The sequence below is a fragment of the Atta cephalotes genome (genome assembly GCF_000143395.1).
Source record: "Atta cephalotes unplaced genomic scaffold scaffold00002, whole genome shotgun sequence".
Taxonomy (NCBI): Eukaryota; Metazoa; Arthropoda; class Insecta; order Hymenoptera; family Formicidae; genus Atta; species Atta cephalotes.
Genome location: NW_012130066.1, coordinates 4282141 through 4306427, shown reverse-complemented (window position 1 = coordinate 4306427; position 24287 = coordinate 4282141). Strand labels below are relative to the sequence as shown.

Genomic DNA, 24287 nt, shown 5'->3' with positions numbered 1-24287 from the left:
TGTTTTGATCAGTTTACTATTTCCTCACATTATGTGCATTTTACTTCTTTTTATGAATACTTGTTCTTCGAAGATAATATTGGTCATCGATTTATAGAAATTCCTATAACAATATTGTCAATCGTGTTTGAAATATACCATGACAAGACAACAAATTACAAATTAATTATGATAATTGTAATATTATTAATAAAAATCAATTTTTATTACATCAATCAATTTTACATACCTAATAATTGAAAATAGATATATCCTTATCTATTTTACACAAGTACATTAATAAAATAAAAAGGGAATGGAAGTAACTAATTATTGTAATTGCCATTATTATTAATGATTTTAGATATCTAGTTGTAATAACAACTAGGTAATGACATTGCTAATTTCTCATGATGATTATGTAATACCAGAGTTGAAGCTGTCAATAATTATTTATAACAAGTTGGAAAAGTCATTCGTTACTGAAAAAAATAACTTGTAATGTTTTTAACTCATTACTTTTTGATGCAACTTGATGTAACAAAGTAACTTTACGGTGTTACTCATTATTTATTATTTTTTTCAATAAGTAACGCATAAGGATAACGATTTATTTTTCAAAATAATTTCCCTAACTTTAGCATAACCAGCGTTTTATTAATTAATTATCATTACTGTCATAAAAAATTGCAATACCGTTATCAAATTGTTATTATATTATTATATAACTATAAAAGTAACGGAAAAATAACTCTTTCATTCTCTAAAATAAGTATAAAGATTATAATTTATAGTACATTAAATTCTATATTTGTTTGATAATGATAAAATAAAAACTGTAAATATTCCGAGAGAAGCAAACCAAAATACATTAATTAATATTAATTAATATACATTTTCAAGATAATGTCAATGCTTTTGAGACGTTTTGACTGTCAATCATTGTTAAAAAATTATTAACAGAATAAGTTTTGTAAATAGAATACAAGTGTTTTTGGGCAAATTGAATATTAGACACAAGATATACGTATGTATTAATATATATATTACGGAAAGACAAAACTTTATTTAATAAAGTAAAGATGCACTCTAAGAAATGTCAGTGTCAATTTAATACCCCTAGTGTGGATTTAACACCCATGTTGTGTCTGTATAATTCTCACTATGTTGGTGTTAAGTTCAAACTGCTATTTATTACAGTATACCTAGTATGAGATATTTTTTTTCTAAAGATAATTTAGCGTGTAATTTATTTAATTTGTTATCATACTTCCTATTTTTATATCAAACTTATATATAGGAAATAAATTCAAATTTTATTGCCCAAAATTAACAACCAATAATAGCTATATTTTGTTGTATATAAAAGTTTTTATCAAAATTATCAATTTTGCTAATTTAAAAAAAGGGTTCCTAATGTGATATATAAATGACTTTTTTATATGAGAGGAAGCCAAGAGAAGAAATAAAGAAAAGCTTTCTCTACAAACACTTTAATTATACAAAAGTAAAAACAACAAATTACAATCTTAATTATACATAGTAATTGTATATCTTTTTACTGATTTAAAAATACAATAACCCTAAGAATAGGAATCAATTACAATTAGTATGTCTCTCAAATATGTATGTATAAATAGTATGTCTCTCAAAATATATATACTTATTATAAAATAAAACAGTCCAAAAATAAACAATATTTAAACTTCTTCAAAGAATCCTGTGATTTTTTTTTAATTTTCAAAGTATCTCATATTACAAGTCTCACGCCTTGCGATTTCACAATCATTATTTCTAATATTTATAATCAAGAAAATAATTATATTTTCTTATTAATATGACTTTACTCTGTCGTTGAATGCAGAATTTATTGTCAAATATTTTTTTATTACCCTGTAATAAACAAAAAAGGCACATGTCAAGAGAATTTAATAATATCCAATTTCACAAATTTTTTACCGCGATTACACTTATGATATAATAATGAATTTATTAAATAGATTTCATCCCAAGAGTAGTAAGTAATAAGTTCATAATGAAACCAATCACATGTACTTAGTAGTTTAACAGAAACTCTGTTGTCTTAATTAGGAGCCTATAATAAGCAACTTTACATTTTAAACTTCATTCTATCTTATAAGAAGAAGGATTGATAGATATTGTTTCGTTCAGAATTGAAGAGTTTCTCTAATAAGAGTTAGGATATTCAACTCACACGCATGTGCATCTGCCATTAATAGAGAATATAAGTATAAAATAAAGTAAGAAAACACAAGATATATCCCACTGAACTACAATACAATTGAAACGTGCACTGGCTGCCAGAATGCGAGAGAGTCAGCAAATCGCTGATATATCTCTCTTTGTCGAATTGTCAAGTTAGAAAGTTTTAAAGTACTGGACAATAGAGACAAAATATGTGAGTTAAAACTAAAGCGTCGTATGAATAAAATAAATTACATAGAATAAAATACATCGGATGAAGACAACATAATTGTAACATGATTGTAAATATATTGATATAAAAGTCATGTCAGTTTTATATATAAGACTAAAAAGAAAGTGAATTTTTACTTTTGAGTATGAATGTAACGTATGCGCAGATAATTAAATAGAGAAAAATATCCGCCAAACATGCTATTTCGTTTACATTTTCCATATTCTTTCAAACATCTTACTAATGCATGGCAGTTCTAGTTGTATTATGGTCGCGACACAGACTTTTGCATAAACATAACGCATAATGTAAGAGAATTAACCAATCTCAATTCTTCCTTTCCTTCCACTTTACGGAAAAGAACTTTGATTGGTTGCTTCTTTTATGCACTATATTATGCGCTACATTATACAAAAGTCTAGCTGTATCGCGGCCATTTTAGTTCAGTGGTATAACCGCAGTGTAAGTACATACAGTGAATGCTTTCCATTTAGTGACATAAGTCAACATAAGCATCATTCCATCTTCCTTTATATTTTATTTAGTAAGCAATAAAGATAGAACGATATTTAGATCGATATTTGTGTTATCAAATGGTAAGCACTTAATATGGACTGAGCGTCGATTGATGCAGTGAGTCCCAGATCACACGACTCGCCATGTTATGGGTAGAAAAGATGTTTAAACAACTGTGTTTCTGTAAAACTACAAAATGATTTATATTCTAAAAAAAAACATAATTTTGTGCCATAGAAATTATTTAAAATGAGTATATTTTTAAACCAGAATTATATAATAATATAATGTTTACGAACTCATTATAAAGATATTCAGATTAATAATTTTAATTCTTAATTCAATTTACTTTATTGCAAAGCATGCATAGACTATATATTAACAGAATAATAGACATATAAAATATAATCCTAAGTCAATCAGATCTCTAGTACTGGAAGTATATATGCTTGTATTTACGGACGCAATAAAAAAAACAAAGGCAAAAATTTTGGATATGCAGTACATGATTTATAACAATAACATGATAATAATAATATATAATAATAAATACAATAATAAAACACGGTAATAATAATAATATTAAATAATAATAAGTAAAGTAAAAATCAATTAAATATATAAATAATAATCAATTAAATATTATATGAAAATTGAATAATATACGAAAAAATAATATATTGCTCGATAATTATAATTAAATGTGAAGTTGTAATTTATTAATATATACATGCAAAAATATACACTTCATTACGAGAATACTTTATCGTATACAAATATAAATTAATGTGATATTTAAGTAAAAATGTATATCAAGTTATATACATATGTTTATATTATATAAACAATATTTATTAATAACTTTTTAACAAACAATAATTGACAACTAAAATCTTCTGAAGGTCACTCAAAGTCATAATCTTGACAATACGTCAAAATGGAACTAACTCCTTTAATCAGAATATTTACCGTAATTTATCTGTCTATTTTATGTTTTATTCTGTTGACAGAAATTTCAAAATTGTTTGAAAAGATTTGATATCGACAACACATTGCAAATTGGAAACAATGACAGGCTACGCAGAATATGACAAGCAGAAAAGTAATATGAAAAATAATATGCTTTAGGATGGATCGTCACAGTTATATTAATGACATACTGCTCAACTTTAAAATTAAAAGAAGAAAATTACGGCAATATGCATCAATTACATATTTCAGCTTTCTACGAGATTATTATTTCATATTAATCTTATGGGATTTGATTAATGCAAGTATCCTCGAGTACATTTTTTCACATATATTTACAATTATATATTTATCTTGTGATACATAGTTATTCATGTAAATATACATGGTGTTTCATAAATACATGTCAATACTTTAAGAAGTAAATCTATACATTAAAATAAGTAAAAAAAGTCATATCCTTATTTACGTACCTTAGTTTTCAAGTTATGAATAATTAAAGAAAATGTTCGAAATGTCTGCCATGTGCATTAACACACGCAGTTAGCACGTCTCGACGTTATCTAATGTTACAAACAATATCCATCAATATAAATCGGGCAGAATTTCAGGCAGTCATGTCAGTCCTGACTATCAAGCAAAAAATTATGATTCATGCCCGAAATGACAACACCTAAACAATACTTTCGCAACAAATAGATAGGACGAGGCGGACCCACCCCATTGCCACCACGATCTCCTGACTTCTATCTTTAAGTTTTATTTTTGAGGCCACTAAAAATCTATTGTGTATTCAATGCCAGTAAACAATGTGGATGATCTGCAAGAAAGGATACGAAATGGATTTTAACCCTCAGTACCCACATCCGGGTATTTGTAACCCAGCGTTTTCTTGTATCTCAGATTGTAGTGCATCGATTTTAACTAATTTTGTTCTTAACCATTTGAAGACTGAAAAAAAAAATTTTTGAATTAAAAAGTCTAAAATGTAGCACAAAAAATATTTTGCAATAAGTGAAAAAGGAAAAAATGTCTGAACTATGAAAATCGGGGGGAGGGAAGGGAGGGAGATTACGCTAACCCTATGTAGATATTGAGAGTGGGTATTAAGATTCGAAAAATACTTGGTATTTTTTAACGAGCGCGGAACTCAATGCTGAGACATGCAAGTAGTGTATGTTGACGCAAGACGGATATTTTGAATATTTTCTTAATCATCCATAATTTGAGAATTAACAATAAGATATATAGAACATATGTTCATATGACATTTTTTTACTTATTTTAATATATAAATTTATCTCTCATAGTACTGACATGCATTTCTGAAACACCCTGTATAAAACTAAATAATGTAAGAACATTTCACAATTTCTGAAGTGAAATTTTAAAAGATTAGAGATAGCTACTGATTAGAGATAGCTATTGTTTCAAATAATTTCAGTTTCCATCTATTGTACTTTTTTTATATTCAGATATATTCAGACGGGATTAAAATTTGATCAAATCAATGAACACATTCGGAATTTAATGAAAAATCAAAGACACAAAATAACACAGGCTTGGGAAAATAACAGAATATATTCTCATCCGAAATCATTAAGCAAATGCATAATGTGGATCTATGTAACTTTACACTTTATAAAGTAAATTCTATTAATGACGATAACATTGAAAAATATATAATATGAAAAATATATAATAAGTTTATAAATAACAGTATACATGAAATAAAATTTAATTTATGTATGCATATCTAGACTTTTACTCAGAGCTATGCTAATTATAGTTTTAAATTATTGATATATAGTTTTAAAATTAAATTAGAAGTTCCTTTAAGTACATTCTTTAACAATTACATTCACCCATACATTACAATTTCAGGCAAGTGCTACAGCAGATTTATTAAACAGATTATCATATGTCACTTGTAATATGAAATTCATGAAATCGTAAGTTTTGAAATATAAATAAATTATTATTAAAGTAAATATTAAAAATATAAATTGAAATATAAATACAAAAGACAAAAGATATTAAACTAATATATTTTTTACACAGATTTCACAATTTTCATTACGAATTAGTTCATGCCGCTCTTAGATTCTATGGAATTGGAATTTTCCAATTTGGTTTTCAATTTCTTCATAGGATACATTATATTTATCATACAATGTTTTGTACTACAAATTTGTGATAAATATTTAAAAAAGAACTTACAAATTATCTTACAAATTATCTTTAATTTTAGTTTTTCACATCTGTTGCGACCATTGTAGTTATAATACTAACACAAGTAAATAAGTAAAAATTTATATAAAATTATTACAAAATTTGTAAAAAATAGTTTAATGATAATTTATATATATAAGTACAATGTAATGTGATTTTTACAAAATGCATTGTATATACAATATCTTCTGGTTGAATTTAATTCAATATCCCTATAGCTTTGAAAAAAATTAATATATATGAAAACATAACTAATAATGTTTTATACAATAAAAAAGATAAAAAACGTTTAATATTTCTTGTTTATTTTGTTTTCGTTTGATTTTTTTTAATTATAAATAGGGGGATAATCATGTTTTTTTTTTACAATCACCTAAGATGTTTTTATATACTCCACTTTAATTTAATATAAAATATTCAAATAACAAGATTATATTATATTAAATTAATATTCGGATATGTTAAAAATTCACAAAAATTATAACAAAAATTCGTTTTAACATAAGTACAAAATGTTTTTTACTATGTACATATAGAGGAAAGTCGTCAATATTGACATAGGTCCTCCTAAAGTGACACTCTCTTATTTCTCAGAAACTAGTTACTGTATTTTATTAATATTAATAAAATCATGATCTGTTTAGCTCATTTAAAAAGTACAAACTCATAATTCGTGGCTGAATTTGTGGCTTGTTCTATCAAATCAGCTAAAAAGAAATTTATGAATTCTATGAATGCGAAAATAAAATTCTTACGATTTTCTTTTACAAATTGCGTAGTTTAAATAATAGTAACTATATTATTGATAATATATTATTGATAATATTACGTCATTTTAAATGCTTGTAATTTCCTAAATCAGTTTTATTTATATTATTTTTTTTAGTTTTTTCATAATACGATTTTAAATTTAAAATCAGGTTGCAGTATAAATCGCCACATCTATCTGTAAAACAATTATGAACTAATTTAATTTTTATAATATTGCTTTGTAATGTCAACTCTTTTGGAGGTGAGCATATATGGAAAAACTCTAAAAAACTATCGCGTTACATATCAGAACAGTGTGAAATAATATGTATATAATTCAATAACATTTTATAATGAAATGAAAAAATTCTGGAATATCTTATATATAATACATTCACTTGTACCTTATATAAATAATGTAAAAGAAAAAAAATAGGAAAGGGAAAATAGGAATACGTAGCATTATTGTCTACTGTGTCAGTTTTGAAGCCCATTTTGTCAGACTCATTTCTGCTTATCTTACGAAAAAATTAATTATTGTAAAATTATAAGTATTATAAAAAAACTTCTTATATTATCTGATAGAAGATATTTTTAGTTTGTATTTGTGTATTTAAAGGTAAAAAAATTTTTTTTACCTTTTATTTAAGAAATATTGTCTAAAAATAAAGTGGTTACGTCGATATCGACGATCTTTCCTTATCTAAAAAACTAAGATTTTAATTAACATCATTGTATTCATATAATTTTATTATGGGGTTTTTCAATAAAATTGCACATCTAAAAGTTCGTAAAAAATAGTTATTATAAAGCAAAAATTATATTAAATATTATTCAGTTAAAATCATATTTTGCTATAATTAATTTTTATTTTTATTTACAATAATTTATTTAATTTTTTTTGCATCACTGGAGTAAAAATACTGCAGATTATATTCTGCTAAAAAACTATATTATACATTAGTTAATACAGATTTCATAGTCTTCATTAAAAAATAATTTAAAAATTATACATTATTCAAATTCTGTAAAATCGTATTTTTCTAATTTGAAATTAAATTTCTTAACAGAATACATTATACATATTTATGATATAATTATATATATATTATAAAGTTAAGATCCTGTATTATTGTTATGGAGTACTTAGTTAAGGGGTCTCATACATTAGAAGGTTAAACAAAATCGGTTTTTTTTTCATAAATCGATAACAACTCTTCAAGGATATTCTCTCTAAAATTTTACAATGAAATTCGAAGTTCTTTGTTATAAATTCAGTTCTTACATACTCTACAAGTTATATCAAAACGTGCATAAAATTCTAAGACAATAAATATTAGTCTTCCTTTTAAAAAAAATTTACAAAAAAAATCACCATTTTTTTCGATCTTCTAATATACTATATGAGACCTCTTTAACAACAACAACAAATATTTAAAAAGATACTCATATTTTGATCTCATTTTTTAGTTTATTATGTATATTGCTTCAAATTTAGGTATAGTAATATACATGCAAGCACATGAGTAAACATTTTATTAAACTATAATAGAATTTACAAAAATTTGATCTGATAATAATGCACATATGATGTTCATAAAGTATATTATTTTACAATTTTATTTATATTACAATTTTAATGATTCTATATTAGAACTGAGAGAAAGTGCAAGAAAAGAAAGTTATATTTTAAGAGATAAAAAAAAGATGTTATTAAATTTTTGTTATTATTAAATATAAATAATAATTAATAGCATTTTATGCAATAAACATAAAATTATTTTTTATTATGTTTTTACATAAATTATCTGCTTATAAATTTCTTATTACAAACTCTGATTGCAAAATTCTAGCAGTTTGCGGGCAAATTGGCAGCGAATTCGATCAAATTCCTATTACAAAATCCTAGTCATTTGTGTCCGCATTTGATCTGATTTGATAGATTTATCTATAGATTTATCAACTGAGCTTACTCATGTTATATCAGCAAAATAGTGACAAAAACAGAATCTACGCATATTGGGAATCTGACGGCAGAAACTGAAAAAAAGCTGCAAAATTTTCCTCGGTTTCTGCAGGCAATCTGTTGGCAAAACATGTCAATAGGTTTTGTCCTATTTCTAACAATTTGCTGACATTGGTAAATAGCACAAATTTTATATGCAATAATTTGCTGCCTTCAAAGATCGATAGCTTGCTCTACTCAAAATCTGTCTCCGCAAGCTTTGCTATCTGGGAACATCATTACATAAATATATTTTTATATATAATATAGAGAAACAACACATAATTGCAATATATTTATAATGTTTGTATGTATATTATTTATATATTTGTTACAACTGCAGTTGCAGTTAATAAATTTGCAATTAATAACTTGCAATTAAAATTGATACTGATGTTTAATGACACTCTCAAATATATATTACAAAAAGAACAAACAAAAAATAAAAAACAAAACTGTCAGAATATTCATAGCATTTATATATCAACATATATGAGTAAAAATAATATTCCCATTCATAAATTTCAATAAATAATGGACATAAATTGTGGCATATAGGCTATAATTACTTCAATATTCCTAAGTGCTTTAACTGAAATTGTATCTATACTATATGTTCTCATTCGATTCAATTTATACTTCCAACTGATCAACAAAAGCACAGTTTGAAATAAAAACTATATGCGCAATGATCAAAAGTATTCGTACGATTTTAAAGCCACTTTTAATAATGAGTTATGTATTTGGTTTAAGAATTGCCATATTTAATCATTCAAGATTATGGTTTAGTGTCATGTATGTACTGCTATTTTGGTCAGTTTACTATTTCCTCGCATTATATGCATTTACTTCTTCTTATATGTCCTTTGCGGACAATATTGGTCATCGTCTAGAAATTCCTGTGATGATAATGTCAATCATGTTTGGAATATACCATGACAAGGTAACAAATTGCCATAAATGTAATATTATGAATAAAAAACAATTGTTATAATATACCTAATTATTAGAATTAAACATACTCTTATATATTTACAGAATTACATTCATAAAAAATACAGGGAATGGAAGTAATTAATTACTATAGCTGCTATTACTTATTGTTAGTGACGTTAGATACCTAATTGTAATAACTTGGTAACGATGTTGCGAATTTCTCATGATGATTATATAACATCAAAGTTGAAGCAGTCAATAGTTACTTATACGAGTTGAACGTCATTCGTTTCTGAAAAAAATAACTCGTTACTGAAAAAAGTAACTCGCAATTTTTAATTTTAACTTTTTAACTCGCAATTTTTAATTTTTACTTTTTAATGCAACTTATACCTTGTAATGCAACGTGTAACAACGTCACTCATTATTTATTACTTTTTTCAAAAGTAAGGCGTAACTTCAGCGTTTTATAATTGATCATCATTACAATCATAAAAAATTGCAACATTATCAAATTGTTATTATACAAAGTAACTGTAAAAGTAATTGAAAAGTAACTCTTCCATTCCCTAGAAATAAATATATAAAAATTAATAATTTAGAGTACGTTAAATTCTACATTTGTTTAATAATAAAAACTGTAAATATTCCGAGGAAAATCAACCAAAATACATTAATCTTAATATACCTTACCCCCGAAAAGTTTTTGGACATGAAACTTAAAATTGTATAATATTCAGGTCATTGTAACTTGTAAAAAATCGCAGACAAAAAAATAAAATAGCATTTTAAAGCTTGAAATTTATACTTTAGTACTTTTGATCGCTTTACAAAAAAATTTTGTCTTTACAGTTTTGTATCGTAACAAATATCACATTGTTGTATTTCTTAAAATTACATATTTAATAGTGCGCAGTTTGATAACAAATTTTTTTCAAAAAGTTTAACATTTATGAAAAACAGTTCAAAGATTTATTTCCAAAATGCTTTTTTAAAAATTTTCTTATAATTTTTTTGACTGAAATATTCAACATTGAAGTTAAACTTGCATTGCTAAATAATCAACGATGAAATTTAGTAAAAAATCATCACCAAAATTTTTTATCTTCTCAATTCTTAGAATTAAATTTAAAAACGATCAAAAGCTTGTTAAAATATAAACTTCGAGCTTTAAAATGCTTCTTTAATTTTTTACGATGACATTTCACCGAATTTTAATGTTGGTTATAAGCTATGCAGGTTTAGTTTCAATAATTCAGTCAAGAAAAATCATAAGAAAATTTTTAAAAACACATTTCGGAGGTAAATTTTTTTACTGTTTTTTAAAAATATTGAACTTTTCAAAAAAAAAAATTTTTTATCAAACTGCGCATTGTTAAAATGTACATAATTATAAAAAATATTACAATGTGATATTATAATATAAAATTGTAAAGATTTTTTTGAAAAGTCAAAAGCAAGTTTCAAACTTTAAAATGCTTTTTTATTTTTTTGTCAGCGATGATTTTTTCGAATTACAGTGACCTAAATATTATACAATTTTAAGTTCCATGTCCGGAAACTTTTCGGGGATAGTGTAGATACGTTTTCAAACCAATCACACTGAGTGCTTTTGAGACGTTTTAGTTTTTATCGGTTATTGTTCATTAAAAAGTGATCAATAAAATAAATTTTGTGAACAGAACGCAGGTGATTTTTGGACAATTTGAATATTAAACACAGGATATATGTGTATATTAATATACACATTAAAATTACTTAATCATAAAATAAAGATGCGTCTAATATGATACTTTTTTTCTAAAGGCGTCTAATTTATTTACTTTATTATTTTAATTTCTGTTTTTATGTCAAACTTATAGGAAACATATTCAATTTTTATCGCCAAAAATTAGCAATCAATAGCTATACTTTGTTGTATGTAAAAGTTTTTATCAAAATTGTAAATTTTGCTAATTTGAAAAAAGAATTCCTAATATGATATACATACAACGATTTTTTTATGAAAAGAAACCAAGAAAAGAAATAAAGAAAAAAGCTTATTTTATAAACGCTTAAATTACACAAAAGCAGCGACAAAATAAATTATAATCTTAATTACACATAGTAATATATCTTTTCGTTGATTTTAAAATACAATAATCCTAAGAATATAAATCAATTACCATTAGTGATGGTTATCATGATACAATACTTTACAGGGGTTGCAGCTGGGTTCTTTCAATTGGAATTTATCATAATATTTATTAATTTATTTCATATTCTATTTTTGTGACAGAAATTCCAAAATTGTTTGAAGAGAATTGATACTATCGACAATACATTGCTTAAATTAGGAATAATGACAGATTATGACAAGCTACACAGAAAAGTAATGTGGTATGCCTTAGGATGGATCGTCATAGTTATATTAACAACATACTGCTCAAGTTTAATATTGAAAAATGAATATGACGAGGTTATGGCATCAAATATGTATTTCAGCTTTCTACGAGATTATTGTTTTCATATTAATCTTATGGGTGATTTGATTAATGCAAATATTCTCGAGTTAATACACGTTTTATATATACTTACAATTATATCTTTATCTTATGACTGTAATTATTTATATAAATAATAATAAATATATAAATATATAAATATATAAATATATAAAACTAAATAGTAATAAAAGAATATTTTCTAAAATGAAGATTTTTTAAATACTGACTTAGAAGTAGCTACTGTTTCAAATAATTTTATTTTTCATCTACTTTTTTATACATTAGATACATAGGATTAAAATTTGATCAAATCAATGAGCATATTCGGAATTTGATAAAAAATCAAAGACACAAGATAATACGGGCTTGGGAAAATAATAGAACATATCCTTATCAAGATAGATTTTCGAAATCATCAAGCAGCAAATGCATTATGTGGATCACTATGTAAGAAATTTTAATATGTTAATTCTTTAATGACGATCATAGAAAAAAATATAACATTTATAACAGTTAATTTCTGTATACAGACACCTTTACTTAGAGCTACGCAAAATAACCCATGAAATAGACTCAATATTTGGAACCCAAATGACTATCAAAATGGTATGCTATTTTGGTTGGATAGCGTTTGACTTACGCGAACTTCTCTATCCAGTACTTATCGAAAATTATGTCAAAGCTAAAATAATGACTATCACGCTTCACACGTTCTGCATGTTTAATCATATGTTTAAATTCCTGCTCATTAATTACATGTGTGAAACAGTTACCACCAAGGTAGATCAAATTACATTAAATTTCAGAAAACATTAATTTAAAATTTGTTTACAATATATGTGAAATAAATTCCAAAATTATTATTGATATATAATTTGAAAATTAAATTAGAAATTTCTTTTTATTACATTCTTTAATAATTACATTTATCATATATTACAATTTTAGGCGAAAGCAACAGCAGATATATTAAATAGGTTATCATATGTTACTTGTGATATTGAAATTCGTGGAATTGTAAGTTTTAAAATATAAATTCGTTAAAATTATTATTAAAGTAAATATTAAATGTACAAGTAAATATAAAAATCAAAAGATATGCATTAAAATAATATGTTTTTACATAGATCTCACAATTTTCATTACGAATAGTTTATGCCCCACTTAGATTCTGTGGAATTGGACTTTTCCAATTTGGTTTCAAATTTCTTCATGGGGTATGTTATATTTATCATATAATTGCGTACTTCAAATTGACAAATATTTAAAAAAGAATTTATATGTATTTAATTTTAGTTCATCTCATCTGTTGTGACTGTTTTAGTTATAATACTACAAGCATAAATAAATAAGCAAAAATTTATGTGAGATTATAACAAAGTTTGTAAAAGATAATTAATAATAATCTATATATTGTATATATAATGCGATTTACAAAAGGCATCGTATGTACAATATCTTTAAAATTTGATTCAATCCCTATATATATATAAACTTTGTGTGAGAGAAAAAATTAATATGTGAACTATATAACTAATAATGTTTTATGCAATCAAAGTATAAATAAAAAAATATTTAATATTTTTTGTGCATTTTATTTTTGTATGATTCATGTAATTATAAAGATGGAAGTAATCATGTGTTTCTTTGTATAAATGCAGTCAGCGTTTTATATTCCATTTAAAATTATTATTAATTATTATTAATATGTATATTACTGATTACTTTCCGATTTATATTTGAAAACATTATGAATGTGAAATTATAATATATTTCAATCATTTTTTCAGAATAAAATATATAAACGACAATAAAATGGAACAAATGTTCAATAATTTATTATACATATATTTAAAAAACTAAGATTTTAAGAAAATAAGATTTTAAGAAAACTAAGTACTTTTAATTATATATATTTATTCATATTAATATAATTTTATTTTATTATAACGAGTTTTGTTAGAATTGCATATTTAAAAGTTCATAAAAAATAATTATTTAGAAGAAAAGATTATATGAAAGAATAGCCAAATAAAATAATATTTTGCAATAATTCATACTTTTTGCAGCATTGAGATAAAAATATCGCAAGTGAGTATATTCGGCTTAAGAAACTATATTAAAAAACTATATTAATTAATGTAGAATTCATAGTTTTCATTAGAAAATAATTTAAAAAATTATACACTACTCAAATTCTGTGAAATCGCAATTTTCTAAGAGATTAAATTTTTTAACATTATATTTACGATATAATTATCAAAATTTCATTTATATGTTTCGAGTTTCGTTAGAGGTAGTACCTCTTTTTCTAATACTCGTTGATCTAGCATTAAATAGCATCAATAGGAGATGGGATCATATTTCAGTAAAGACGATTTTTAAAAAACGAATTTATTATTGCAGTTAGCTTTATTTTAGATTCAATCTTTTTTGCTTTTAACAATAAAACTTATAAACAAATATTTAGTACTCCAATGGATTCATCATTATCACCGATAATTGCCGATGTAATGCAAAATCTAAAAGAGCAATCAATAAATTATTAATACAACATTGTTTTATTTTAAATCTTCATGTTGATGATGTCATTCTTGCACTCCCATCTAATACTATCAATAATACACTGAATACTTTCAATTCTTTACATACAAAATTACGATTTACCAGAGGTTGGTACAGATAACAGATTGAGCTATCTTGACACGATGCTTATAGATAATCATAGAATTATATTTGACACTTATCGTAAAAAAAAGACATTTTCAGGAAGGTTCCTCAATTCCCATTCAAACAATTCTTTTTATCATAAAAAAGACACTATCATTAATTTTATAGAAAAAAATTATCCTCTTATCACATCGATTTTTTAAAAACAAAAAATTTAACAGACACTGTTTATATCTTCTTAAATAATTGTTATCCTCTCTCTTTTATCTTCTCTATAATTGAACAAAAATTTAAATTTCATATACATAATAAAAATATTACACGCAATGTACATATTAAAGATAAATATTTTACAATTTCTTACGTCAAATCTATTTCCGAAAGTTTTCTTCATATTTCCAGTATGTTTCATTGCAAATCATCTTTTCTATTTCTAACACACTAAAAAGTTTTATTAAGAGAGGAAAAGTTAGAGAGCTATCTAATCAGAATGTATGTAAGATTTCTCACGAAAAGAGGCTTCAGGATATGTAACACAGCAATTTTAAGATAAGAGGAAAAATCTATTTCTTGAAATCAATTATAAGGTAAATTGTTTATAAAGACGTTCGCCACTACAAAATACGTGATGAGTACAAATTTTTTTTACCTTTTTAAAAAAGTAAAAAAAATGCTAAATATACGTGCTTCTCGAATAAAATCTAAATATTCAACTCAATTAATAGTACAATAGTTTTGATTTTTCTTCAAGGATATTCTTATTGAAGGTCTTTTTACGATATAATTATGTATTACAAAGATAAGATTCTATATTCCTGTTACAGAGTACTTAATTAAAGAAGTCTCATTAAAGAGTCAAAAAAAGTCGATTTCTTTTTTCAGAAATCAAAGTACAACTCTTCGAGGATATCTCCTACAATTTTAAAACGAAATGCGAAGTCCTATAATATAAATTCAACCTTTATACTGTTATATACAATTGTATGGCGCGCAGGTATAATAAATAAATTTAAAAAAAGTTTTTCTATATATATATATAGTTCCACAGTACTCTTAAAACGATTCAATTCATTTTCATTCTGAAAGTTTTTTTATCTCTTATAGTTTCAATGATATTCACTTCGAAAGAAAAGAAAAGATTTTTTTTCAAGGGGGTGTTTCACCCCCAAACCTCGAGTTAAACATAAACAGAAAAATATAAATTTAATATTTTTTCACGCTCTACAACATATCATAAAATCTTATTAAAATCGATGATGTTGATCCTTATTACGTCTATTCTACAATAGGGTCGCAAGTCGTAAGCCATAAAAAATTAGCCAATCATAGTTAAATGTGAAAAAAATAATCGACTATGATTGGTTAATTTTTTACAACTTACCGCTTACGACTCTATTGTAAAACAAGCCTTAGTAACACGAGAAAAGCCTGAATAGCTCGTAGAATGCTCAAATTGCTCAAAATGAATTCCATGAAGAAACTGAAGGATTATCGTATATTCCTGGAATAACAGAGCCTTCGAGCACTGTAAGTACTCAAGACCCTTAAATCGACAAATTTAAACGCGTTTTTCTCGAAATCTGTTTTATGCATTTTTTTTCAATTTTGTGTACACAAATGAAGAAAAAGTATTTGAACATCGATTTTTTATAGAACTCATTGGTTAGCTAATAATCAATCATCCTCGATAAACTTAAAAAATTAAATAAAAATCAACATTAACATTAACAATTTTTTTGCATAAAGATATGGCTGCTTAGTGAAAATCGTGACATTTCTTTTCAAAGTCACACAAAATTTTAATCTGTATATATATTTTTAAATTTTATTTTTTTAGGTTTAGAATGAAAAACTATAACAATCCGAAATATTTTTTAATTTTTTGTTTCCAACTTATATATATATAAAATAATATTGCGAAAACAGATTTTGAATAGACCGTGCTATCAATTTTTGATTGCAAAAAGACAAGCAAGTTATTGCACGTAAAGTTAATAAACGTATAATATATATATATATATATATATATATATATATATATGCAAAAGTTTCACACATAATTGCAATATATTTACAATACTTGTACATTATTTATATATTTGTTACAACTGCAATTTCAATTTCAATTGAATACTACTGTTCAATAACACTCTTAAATGTATATTATAAAAAACAGACAAAAAACAAAACTGTCAGAATATTTATAGTTTTTATATTCCGACATATGAATAAAAATAAATACTCATCATATACCCATTATATATCCATAAATTTGAATAAATAATGAACATAAATTGTGGTATATAAACTACAATTATTTCAATATTCCTAAGTGCTTTAATTGAAATTTTATCTATACTACCGTTACCATTAGGTTCAATTTATACTTCCGACTGATCAACAAAAGCACAGTTTGAAATAAAAACTATATGCGTAATGATCAAAAATATTCGTACGATTTTAACGCCACTTTTATTAATGAGTTACGTATTTGGTTTAAGAATTGCCAAATCTAATCATTCAAGATTGTGGTTTAGTGTTTCGTATATACTGCTGATTTGGTCAGTTTATTATTTTCTCGCATTATATGTATTTATTTCTTTTTATAAAGACTTGTCCTTTATGGAAAAAATTGATCATTGTCTGGAAACTTCTGACGATATTATCAATCGTGTTTGGAATATACTGTGACAAGGTAACAAATTGCCTTAATATTTGTAATATTATTAATAAAAAGCAATTGTTATAATATATTAAATTATTAGAAATAAATATATCTATTTACACAATTACATTGATAAAATATACAGAAAATAAAAGTAACTAATTACTGAAATTGCCATTATTCAGATAACAATGTTATCTGCATACTTATTGTCAGTAACTTAAATACCTAGTTGTAACAACTCAGTAATAATGTTATAGATTTCTCATGATGTAACACCAAAGCAGTCAATAAATACTTATAACGAGTTGGAAAAGTCATTCATTACTAAAAAAAAATAACTCGCAATTTTTATTCATTATTTTTTTATGCTTGTAACTAAGTAACTTTACGGAGTTACTCATTATTTATTACTTTTTTTAAGAGCATAAGAGTGACGATTTACTTTTTAAAATAACTTTTCTAACTTTAGCGTATCCTCAGCATTTTATAATTAGTCATCATTAGAATTACAACATCATTATCAAATTGTTATTACAAAAGTAACTCTTTTATTCCTACAAATAAGTAGAGGAAAGGGGAATAAGATAACGAAGGGAGTAAGATAACGAATTGTTGATTTTTTAAAGATAATAATAAATGAAAAGCAGATGCTTAACTCATCAAAGGCTTTAGGTAATAATACACAATCTCTTATAGTTTGAATTCAATCCGACTACAAAAATAGTATATTAAAATAGTATATTAAAAATAATATATTAAAAATAATATATTAAGAAATGTGTTTTGGATCCATTCACGTAATTTTGTAGTATTTGTACATAAAGAGTGACACAATTATAGTAAATACTTTTCATTTTTTAAATAAAATTGCAATATTGTATAACTAAAAGCGAATACAATAACATATAATAATATTTTTTATTTTTCGCATTACAATGGTTTTATTAATTAAATAAAAATATACGGTAACTGTGGATAAGATGATGAATATTGTGTATAGATAAGATGAAATCTGCCTCTCAAGGCTTATGTACGCATGACGTTTTCGCAACTCAAATAATTATTGATTATTCTTTGATTACTTGTAAGTAAATATGTATAATTCATTAATCATATCATATTTTTTAAATATTATTAAATATTTAAAAAAAATTGTGACATACATGTATAAAATATACAGAGTCCTTATAAAACTTTAATATTAGTACTGACCAATTAATCACATATTTTGAATATTAAAATTTGTGTGCATTAAAATCTATTAGTATCTGTATGATATTAAGATATTAAATTTCATGTAATATAATTGTAATATTCAAGTTCAGTTCTAATGTTCTTTAATAATTTTATTTAAATCTTATTTTATTTTTGACTACACACAGTAGTAAGTAGATATTGTACTAATAAGTTCATTACGTATAATAAGTTAATTACTACATACAGTACATATAATATATAAATATAATTATGTTAACGTTTCAATAATTTTATTTTCATAAATTATATAAAATTTTATTTTATTTTATCAAGTTTTTGTTTATATCTTTCTTATAATATATTAAAACAATATAAACATATCATAAATCTTTTTTAATTCATAAAAAGTATATTTTTAATTTGAAAAATTGACTTTTCGTCATCTTATCCACTACTAAAAATCATCTTACTCACATATGGGGGCAAAATGACAAAATTGATATACTCTTAAAAAAATTAAATTTTAAAAAATTGTAATTTATTTAACAACTTTATAATTTTTACAATAACTAAGACTACAGTGAACACTTGAAAAAAAAAATCAGTCTCTTTACCTCATCACAGAAATTAAGAAAAATCAACAAATTTTAAGATTGTCATCATATCCTCTTTTTCCATATATAAAGATTATAATTTAGTACTTCAAATTGTACATTTTTTTAATAATAAAAACTGTTGTAAATATTCTCTCTCCGAGGGGAACTAACCAAAATGAATTTATTTTAATATAAGTACATTTTCAAGATAATAATAATTGAGGGCATTTGAGACGTTTTAGCTGATAGTCGTTGTTTATTAAAAAATTATTAACAAAATAAATTTTGTGAACAGAATGCAAGTAATTTTTGAACAAATTGAATATTAGACATATATTATAGGATGTATGTGTATATTAATATACACATTACAGAAAGACAAAACATTACAGAAAGACAAAACTTTACATAATCATAAAACAAAAATGTACCTAATGTGAGATACTTTTTTTTAAAGACATCTAATTTATTTAATTTGTTACTATAATTCCTATTTTTATATTAAACTTATAGGAAATATATTCAATTTTTATCACCAAAAATTAGCAATCAATAGCTATTCTTTGTCGTATGTGAAAGTTTTTATCAAAACTGTAAATTTCGCTAATTTAAAAAAGAATTCCTAATATGATATACAATGATTATTTTATGTAAGATGAAACCAAGGGAAGAAATAAAGAAAAACTTTCTATAAATATTTTAATTATACAAAGGTAAGATCAACAAATTATAATTTTAATTATACGTAATAATTGTATATCTTTTCGTTGATTTTAAAATACAATAAGAATGGAATCTAAAATTGGAATCAATTACTATTAGTATGTAAAAAACATATATATTTATTATAAAATGAAACAATCCAAAATTAAACAATACTGAAACTTTTCGATCTTCAGGAAATCCCCTAACTTTTTTTTGAATTTTCTAAATATCTGATATTACAAGTCTTACGTCTTGTGATTTTGCGACCACTATTTCTAATATTTACAATCAAAAAAATTATTATATTCTGTATTTTCTTATTAACATGCTCTTATTCTGTCATTGCATGCAGATTTTTATTGCAAAATATCTTTTTATTATTTAATGAACAAGATTTAAAGACACACGTCAATAAATAATAAATAATAATATGTACTAAATAGATTTCACCCGAAAAGTAACAAATTCATGATAGAGCATGTCTTATTGATTTAGCAGAAACAACACTATCATCTTAAGTAGAAGCTATCTTATAACAATCCCTTGTCCTATAACTAGCGATTCTATATAATAAAACTCATTTTATTCATTAAGAAGACGAGAAAGTTCGGTGGATATTGTTTGAATATTGAAACTAGAGCTTTCCCCTATTAAGTTAGTATCGCATGCATACACGTCCACTATTAATAGGTAATATAAGTATGAGATAAAGTGAATACAACAAGTTATTTTACTGTGTCTTATTATCGCTTTCATTCTCTGAATATGGCAGACTAACTAAAAATCATCATTCGATAACTTAACTGGAGGTACTTTAATCATAACCGTTGTAGATACAAATTCCGCCCTCCATTTCCTTCAAGTGGAGCATCAGTAAATAATAAAAAAAATTAGACACGTGGACTGTATTTCAAGTTTACTACCAACACTAAAAATGTTGTAGTTTAAGTTACGTATATTATAAGTTTTCAACACTGGCAATCAATTTTGGAACACAATTATGTTTGGATTGAATCTCGCCTCGCATAAAGAATTGTAAACCCAAGAGGAATCAGTGGAATCACGATTAGATTTATGACTTTCCACACGAAGCGAGGTTGATATCAAACTTCCAAATCAAGTTTCTTCATAGTTGAACTCTCTTTCTTTGAAAGTAACTGCTTCTTTGCATACACTTTTCAATTCAAAGTGAGATTTCACATGAGTTCACAATTTTTCAAGCGAAGCGAAGTTCCACATTGGTTTCAACTTTTTATGAAGCGAGGTCCACCTTATCTTTCTAGACAAAATAAAGTCTATGATTGTTGCGTCCCTTTCCCGCCAACGAATTCACTAACACATGTAAATATGCTAATAATATTTATACTAACAATAAGTAAATTTATATCAAGTTAGATTCATTATGTCTATATAATAATAACCATTTTGTTAATAATTTTTTAACAACGACCAACGACTAAAATCTTTTAAGGTCACTGAAGGTCATGATTATGACAATACGTCACGGGGATTGCAGTTGGTTCCTATAATCAGAACATTTACCATAATATTTATATGTTTATTTCATATTCTATTTTTGTGACAGAAATTCCAAAACTGTTTGAAGAGAATTGATACTATCGATAATACATTGCTTAAATTAGGAACAATGACAGATTATGACAACCTACACAGGAAAGTAATGTGGTATGCCTTAGGATAGATCGTCATAGTTATATTAACATGCTGCTCAAGTTCAATATTGAAAGCTCAATATGACGGAGATATGGCATCAATTATGTATTTCATCTTTCTACGAGATTATTGTTCTCATATTAATCTTATGATTAATGCCACCATCCTCGAGTTAGTACACATTTTTACATATACTTACAATTATATTTTATCTTATGGCGTAGTTATTTATATAAATACATAAAACTGAATAGTAATGCAAAAATATTTCATAATTTCTAAAGTGAAAATTTTTAAAGTGATTAGAGGTAGTTGTTTCAAATAATTTCATTTTCCATCTACTTTTTTAATATTTAGATACATAGGATTAAAATTTAATCAAATCAATGAATATATTCGGAATTTGATAAAAAATCAAAGACACAAAATAACACGGGCTTGGGAAAATAACAGAATGCATCCTCATCAAAACGGATTTTCAAAACCATTAAGCAGAAAATGCATAATGTGGATCACTGTGTAAGAAATTTTATGTAAATTCAATTAATGACAACAACAACATGCAAGAAATGTAACGCTTATATATAAGTTCATTTCTGCATACAGCCTTTACTTAGAGCTACGCAAAATAATCCATGAAATAGATTCAATATTTGGAAACCCAAATGACTATCAAAATGGCAAGCTATTTTGGTTGGATAGCGTTTGACTTGAGCGAAGTTTTCTACCCAATACTTACCAAAAATTTTGTTCAATCTAAAATAATGACCATTGTGCTTCACACAGTCTGCTTCTGTAATCATATGTTTAAATTCCTACTCATTAATTATATGTGCGAAACAATCAACACCAAGGTAAGCCAAATTAAATTAAATTTAAGAAAACATTAATTTAAAATTTGTTTATAATACATAAATGAATTCAAAAATTATTATTGATATATAATTTTAAAATTAAATTAGAAATTTCTTTTTTTTTAATTACATTTTTTAATTCTTTAATAATTTACCATACATTATAATTTCAGGCAAAAGCAACAGCAGATATATTAAATAGGTTATCATGTGTCACTTGTGATATTGAAATTCATGAAATCGTAAGTTTTAAAATATAAATTTGTTCAAATTATTATTAAATATAAGTAAATACAAAAAACAAAAGATATACATTAAATTAATATATTTTTTACACAGATTTTACAATTTTCTTTACGAATAGTTCATGCCCCACTTAGATTCTGTGGAATTGGACTTTTCCAATTTGGTTTCAAATTTCTTCACGGAGTATGTTATTTACCATATCATTACATACTACAAATTCAAATTAACAAATATTTAAAAAAGGATTTATATGTCGTATTTAATTTTAGTTCATTGCAACTGTTGTAGTTATAATACTACAAGCACAAGTAAATAAGCAAAAATTTATATGAGAATTGTTATAGAGTTTGTAAAAGATGATTTAATAATAATCTATATATGTACAATATAATGTGTACAATATAATGTGAATATATTTACAAAATGTATTTACAAAATGTATTGTATGTACAATATCTTCTAAATTTGATACAATATAATATCTAAGCTTTAAAAGAGAAAATGTGATTGATATGTAAAAAACAATTAATAATATTTTATGCAATAAAAAATAATAAAATAACAATAAAATAACAATAAAAAAATAGCAAATAAAAAAATATTTAATATTTTTGTTGCTTTTGTACAATTCTTGTAATTATAAAAACGGAAGTAATCACATATGTTTCTTTTATGTAAACAGTCAGTGTTTTTATACTCCAATTAAAATTATTATTATTAATATGTTGTATATTAGTGATTGCTTTCCGATTTAATAATAATATATTTGAAAACAATATGAAATTATATAATGTGAATGTAATATTTTAATCATTTTTTTCAGAATAAAATGAATAAAAAAAGAATATAAAATGGAATAAATGTTTAATAGTTTATTATGCCTCCATACATATATCTGAAGAATTAAGTAAATTATTGTAAGAATGAAAGAGACTCTTAATTTAAATAACAATATCAAGAATATACGGGATACTTAAAAGTCAAATATAACGAAAAAAGTTTTTTTAAATAACATAAAAACTTGAACACTTTAATATAATATTCTATAAATAATTAAAAGTTATATATATATATTACACAGCATTATGAACATGTTAATGAAAACCAAAGATATATTTTGTAGAGAGACGGAAATTACTTGCCAAAACGGCTGGGCGACCGATTGTTTAAAATTTCCAAATGTTCTAACTGGCCATATATTTAAATTTCGTATGTCGAGAAAATATTCGTCAATTATTAAATTATTCGTTAGTGTATTGGTTTGTGAAATAAATACCAATATTACAATGGAAAATTTTGTCATCGCAATATAAAATTAATGATATATAGAGATAAAAATTAATATATCAAAAAAAATTAAAAATAAG

The 24287-nt window shown here is 24.3% G+C and overlaps 2 protein-coding genes across 2 annotated transcripts; both read left to right on the top strand.

Moving 5' to 3' along the window:
* The first annotated feature begins 12901 nt into the window (after nt 1-12901).
* Nucleotides 12902-13654, top strand: LOC105620607. The gene is made up of 4 exons (XM_012202100.1): nt 12902-13090; nt 13259-13327; nt 13438-13527; nt 13607-13654. Exons 1-4 carry the CDS (start codon nt 12902-12904, stop codon nt 13652-13654), a joined length of 396 nt encoding a protein of 131 aa, XP_012057490.1.
* Nucleotides 13655-22485: 8831 nt separating this feature from the next.
* Nucleotides 22486-23252, top strand: LOC105623091. The gene is made up of 4 exons (XM_012204494.1): nt 22486-22674; nt 22848-22916; nt 23014-23103; nt 23190-23252. Exons 1-4 carry the CDS (start codon nt 22486-22488, stop codon nt 23250-23252), a joined length of 411 nt encoding a protein of 136 aa, XP_012059884.1.
* Nucleotides 23253-24287: the final 1035 nt, after the last annotated feature.

What these genes read in the sequence shown, in the direction of transcription:
- LOC105620607 (XM_012202100.1), top strand. Translation starts at nt 12,902, where the DNA reads ATGACTATCAAAATGGTATGCTATTTTGGTTGGATAGCGTTTGACTTA. An exon ending in ATATTGAAATTCGTGGAATT is followed by an intron (nt 13,328 to 13,437) that starts GTAAGTTTTAAA and finishes GTTTTTACATAG; the next exon opens with ATCTCACAATTTTCATTACG. An exon ending in GTTTCAAATTTCTTCATGGG is followed by an intron (nt 13,528 to 13,606) that starts GTATGTTATATT and finishes ATTTAATTTTAG; the next exon opens with TTCATCTCATCTGTTGTGAC.
- LOC105623091 (XM_012204494.1), top strand. Translation starts at nt 22,486, where the DNA reads ATGACTATCAAAATGGCAAGCTATTTTGGTTGGATAGCGTTTGACTTG. An exon ending in GCGAAACAATCAACACCAAG is followed by an intron (nt 22,675 to 22,847) that starts GTAAGCCAAATT and finishes TTATAATTTCAG; the next exon opens with GCAAAAGCAACAGCAGATAT. An exon ending in GTTTCAAATTTCTTCACGGA is followed by an intron (nt 23,104 to 23,189) that starts GTATGTTATTTA and finishes ATTTAATTTTAG; the next exon opens with TTCATTGCAACTGTTGTAGT.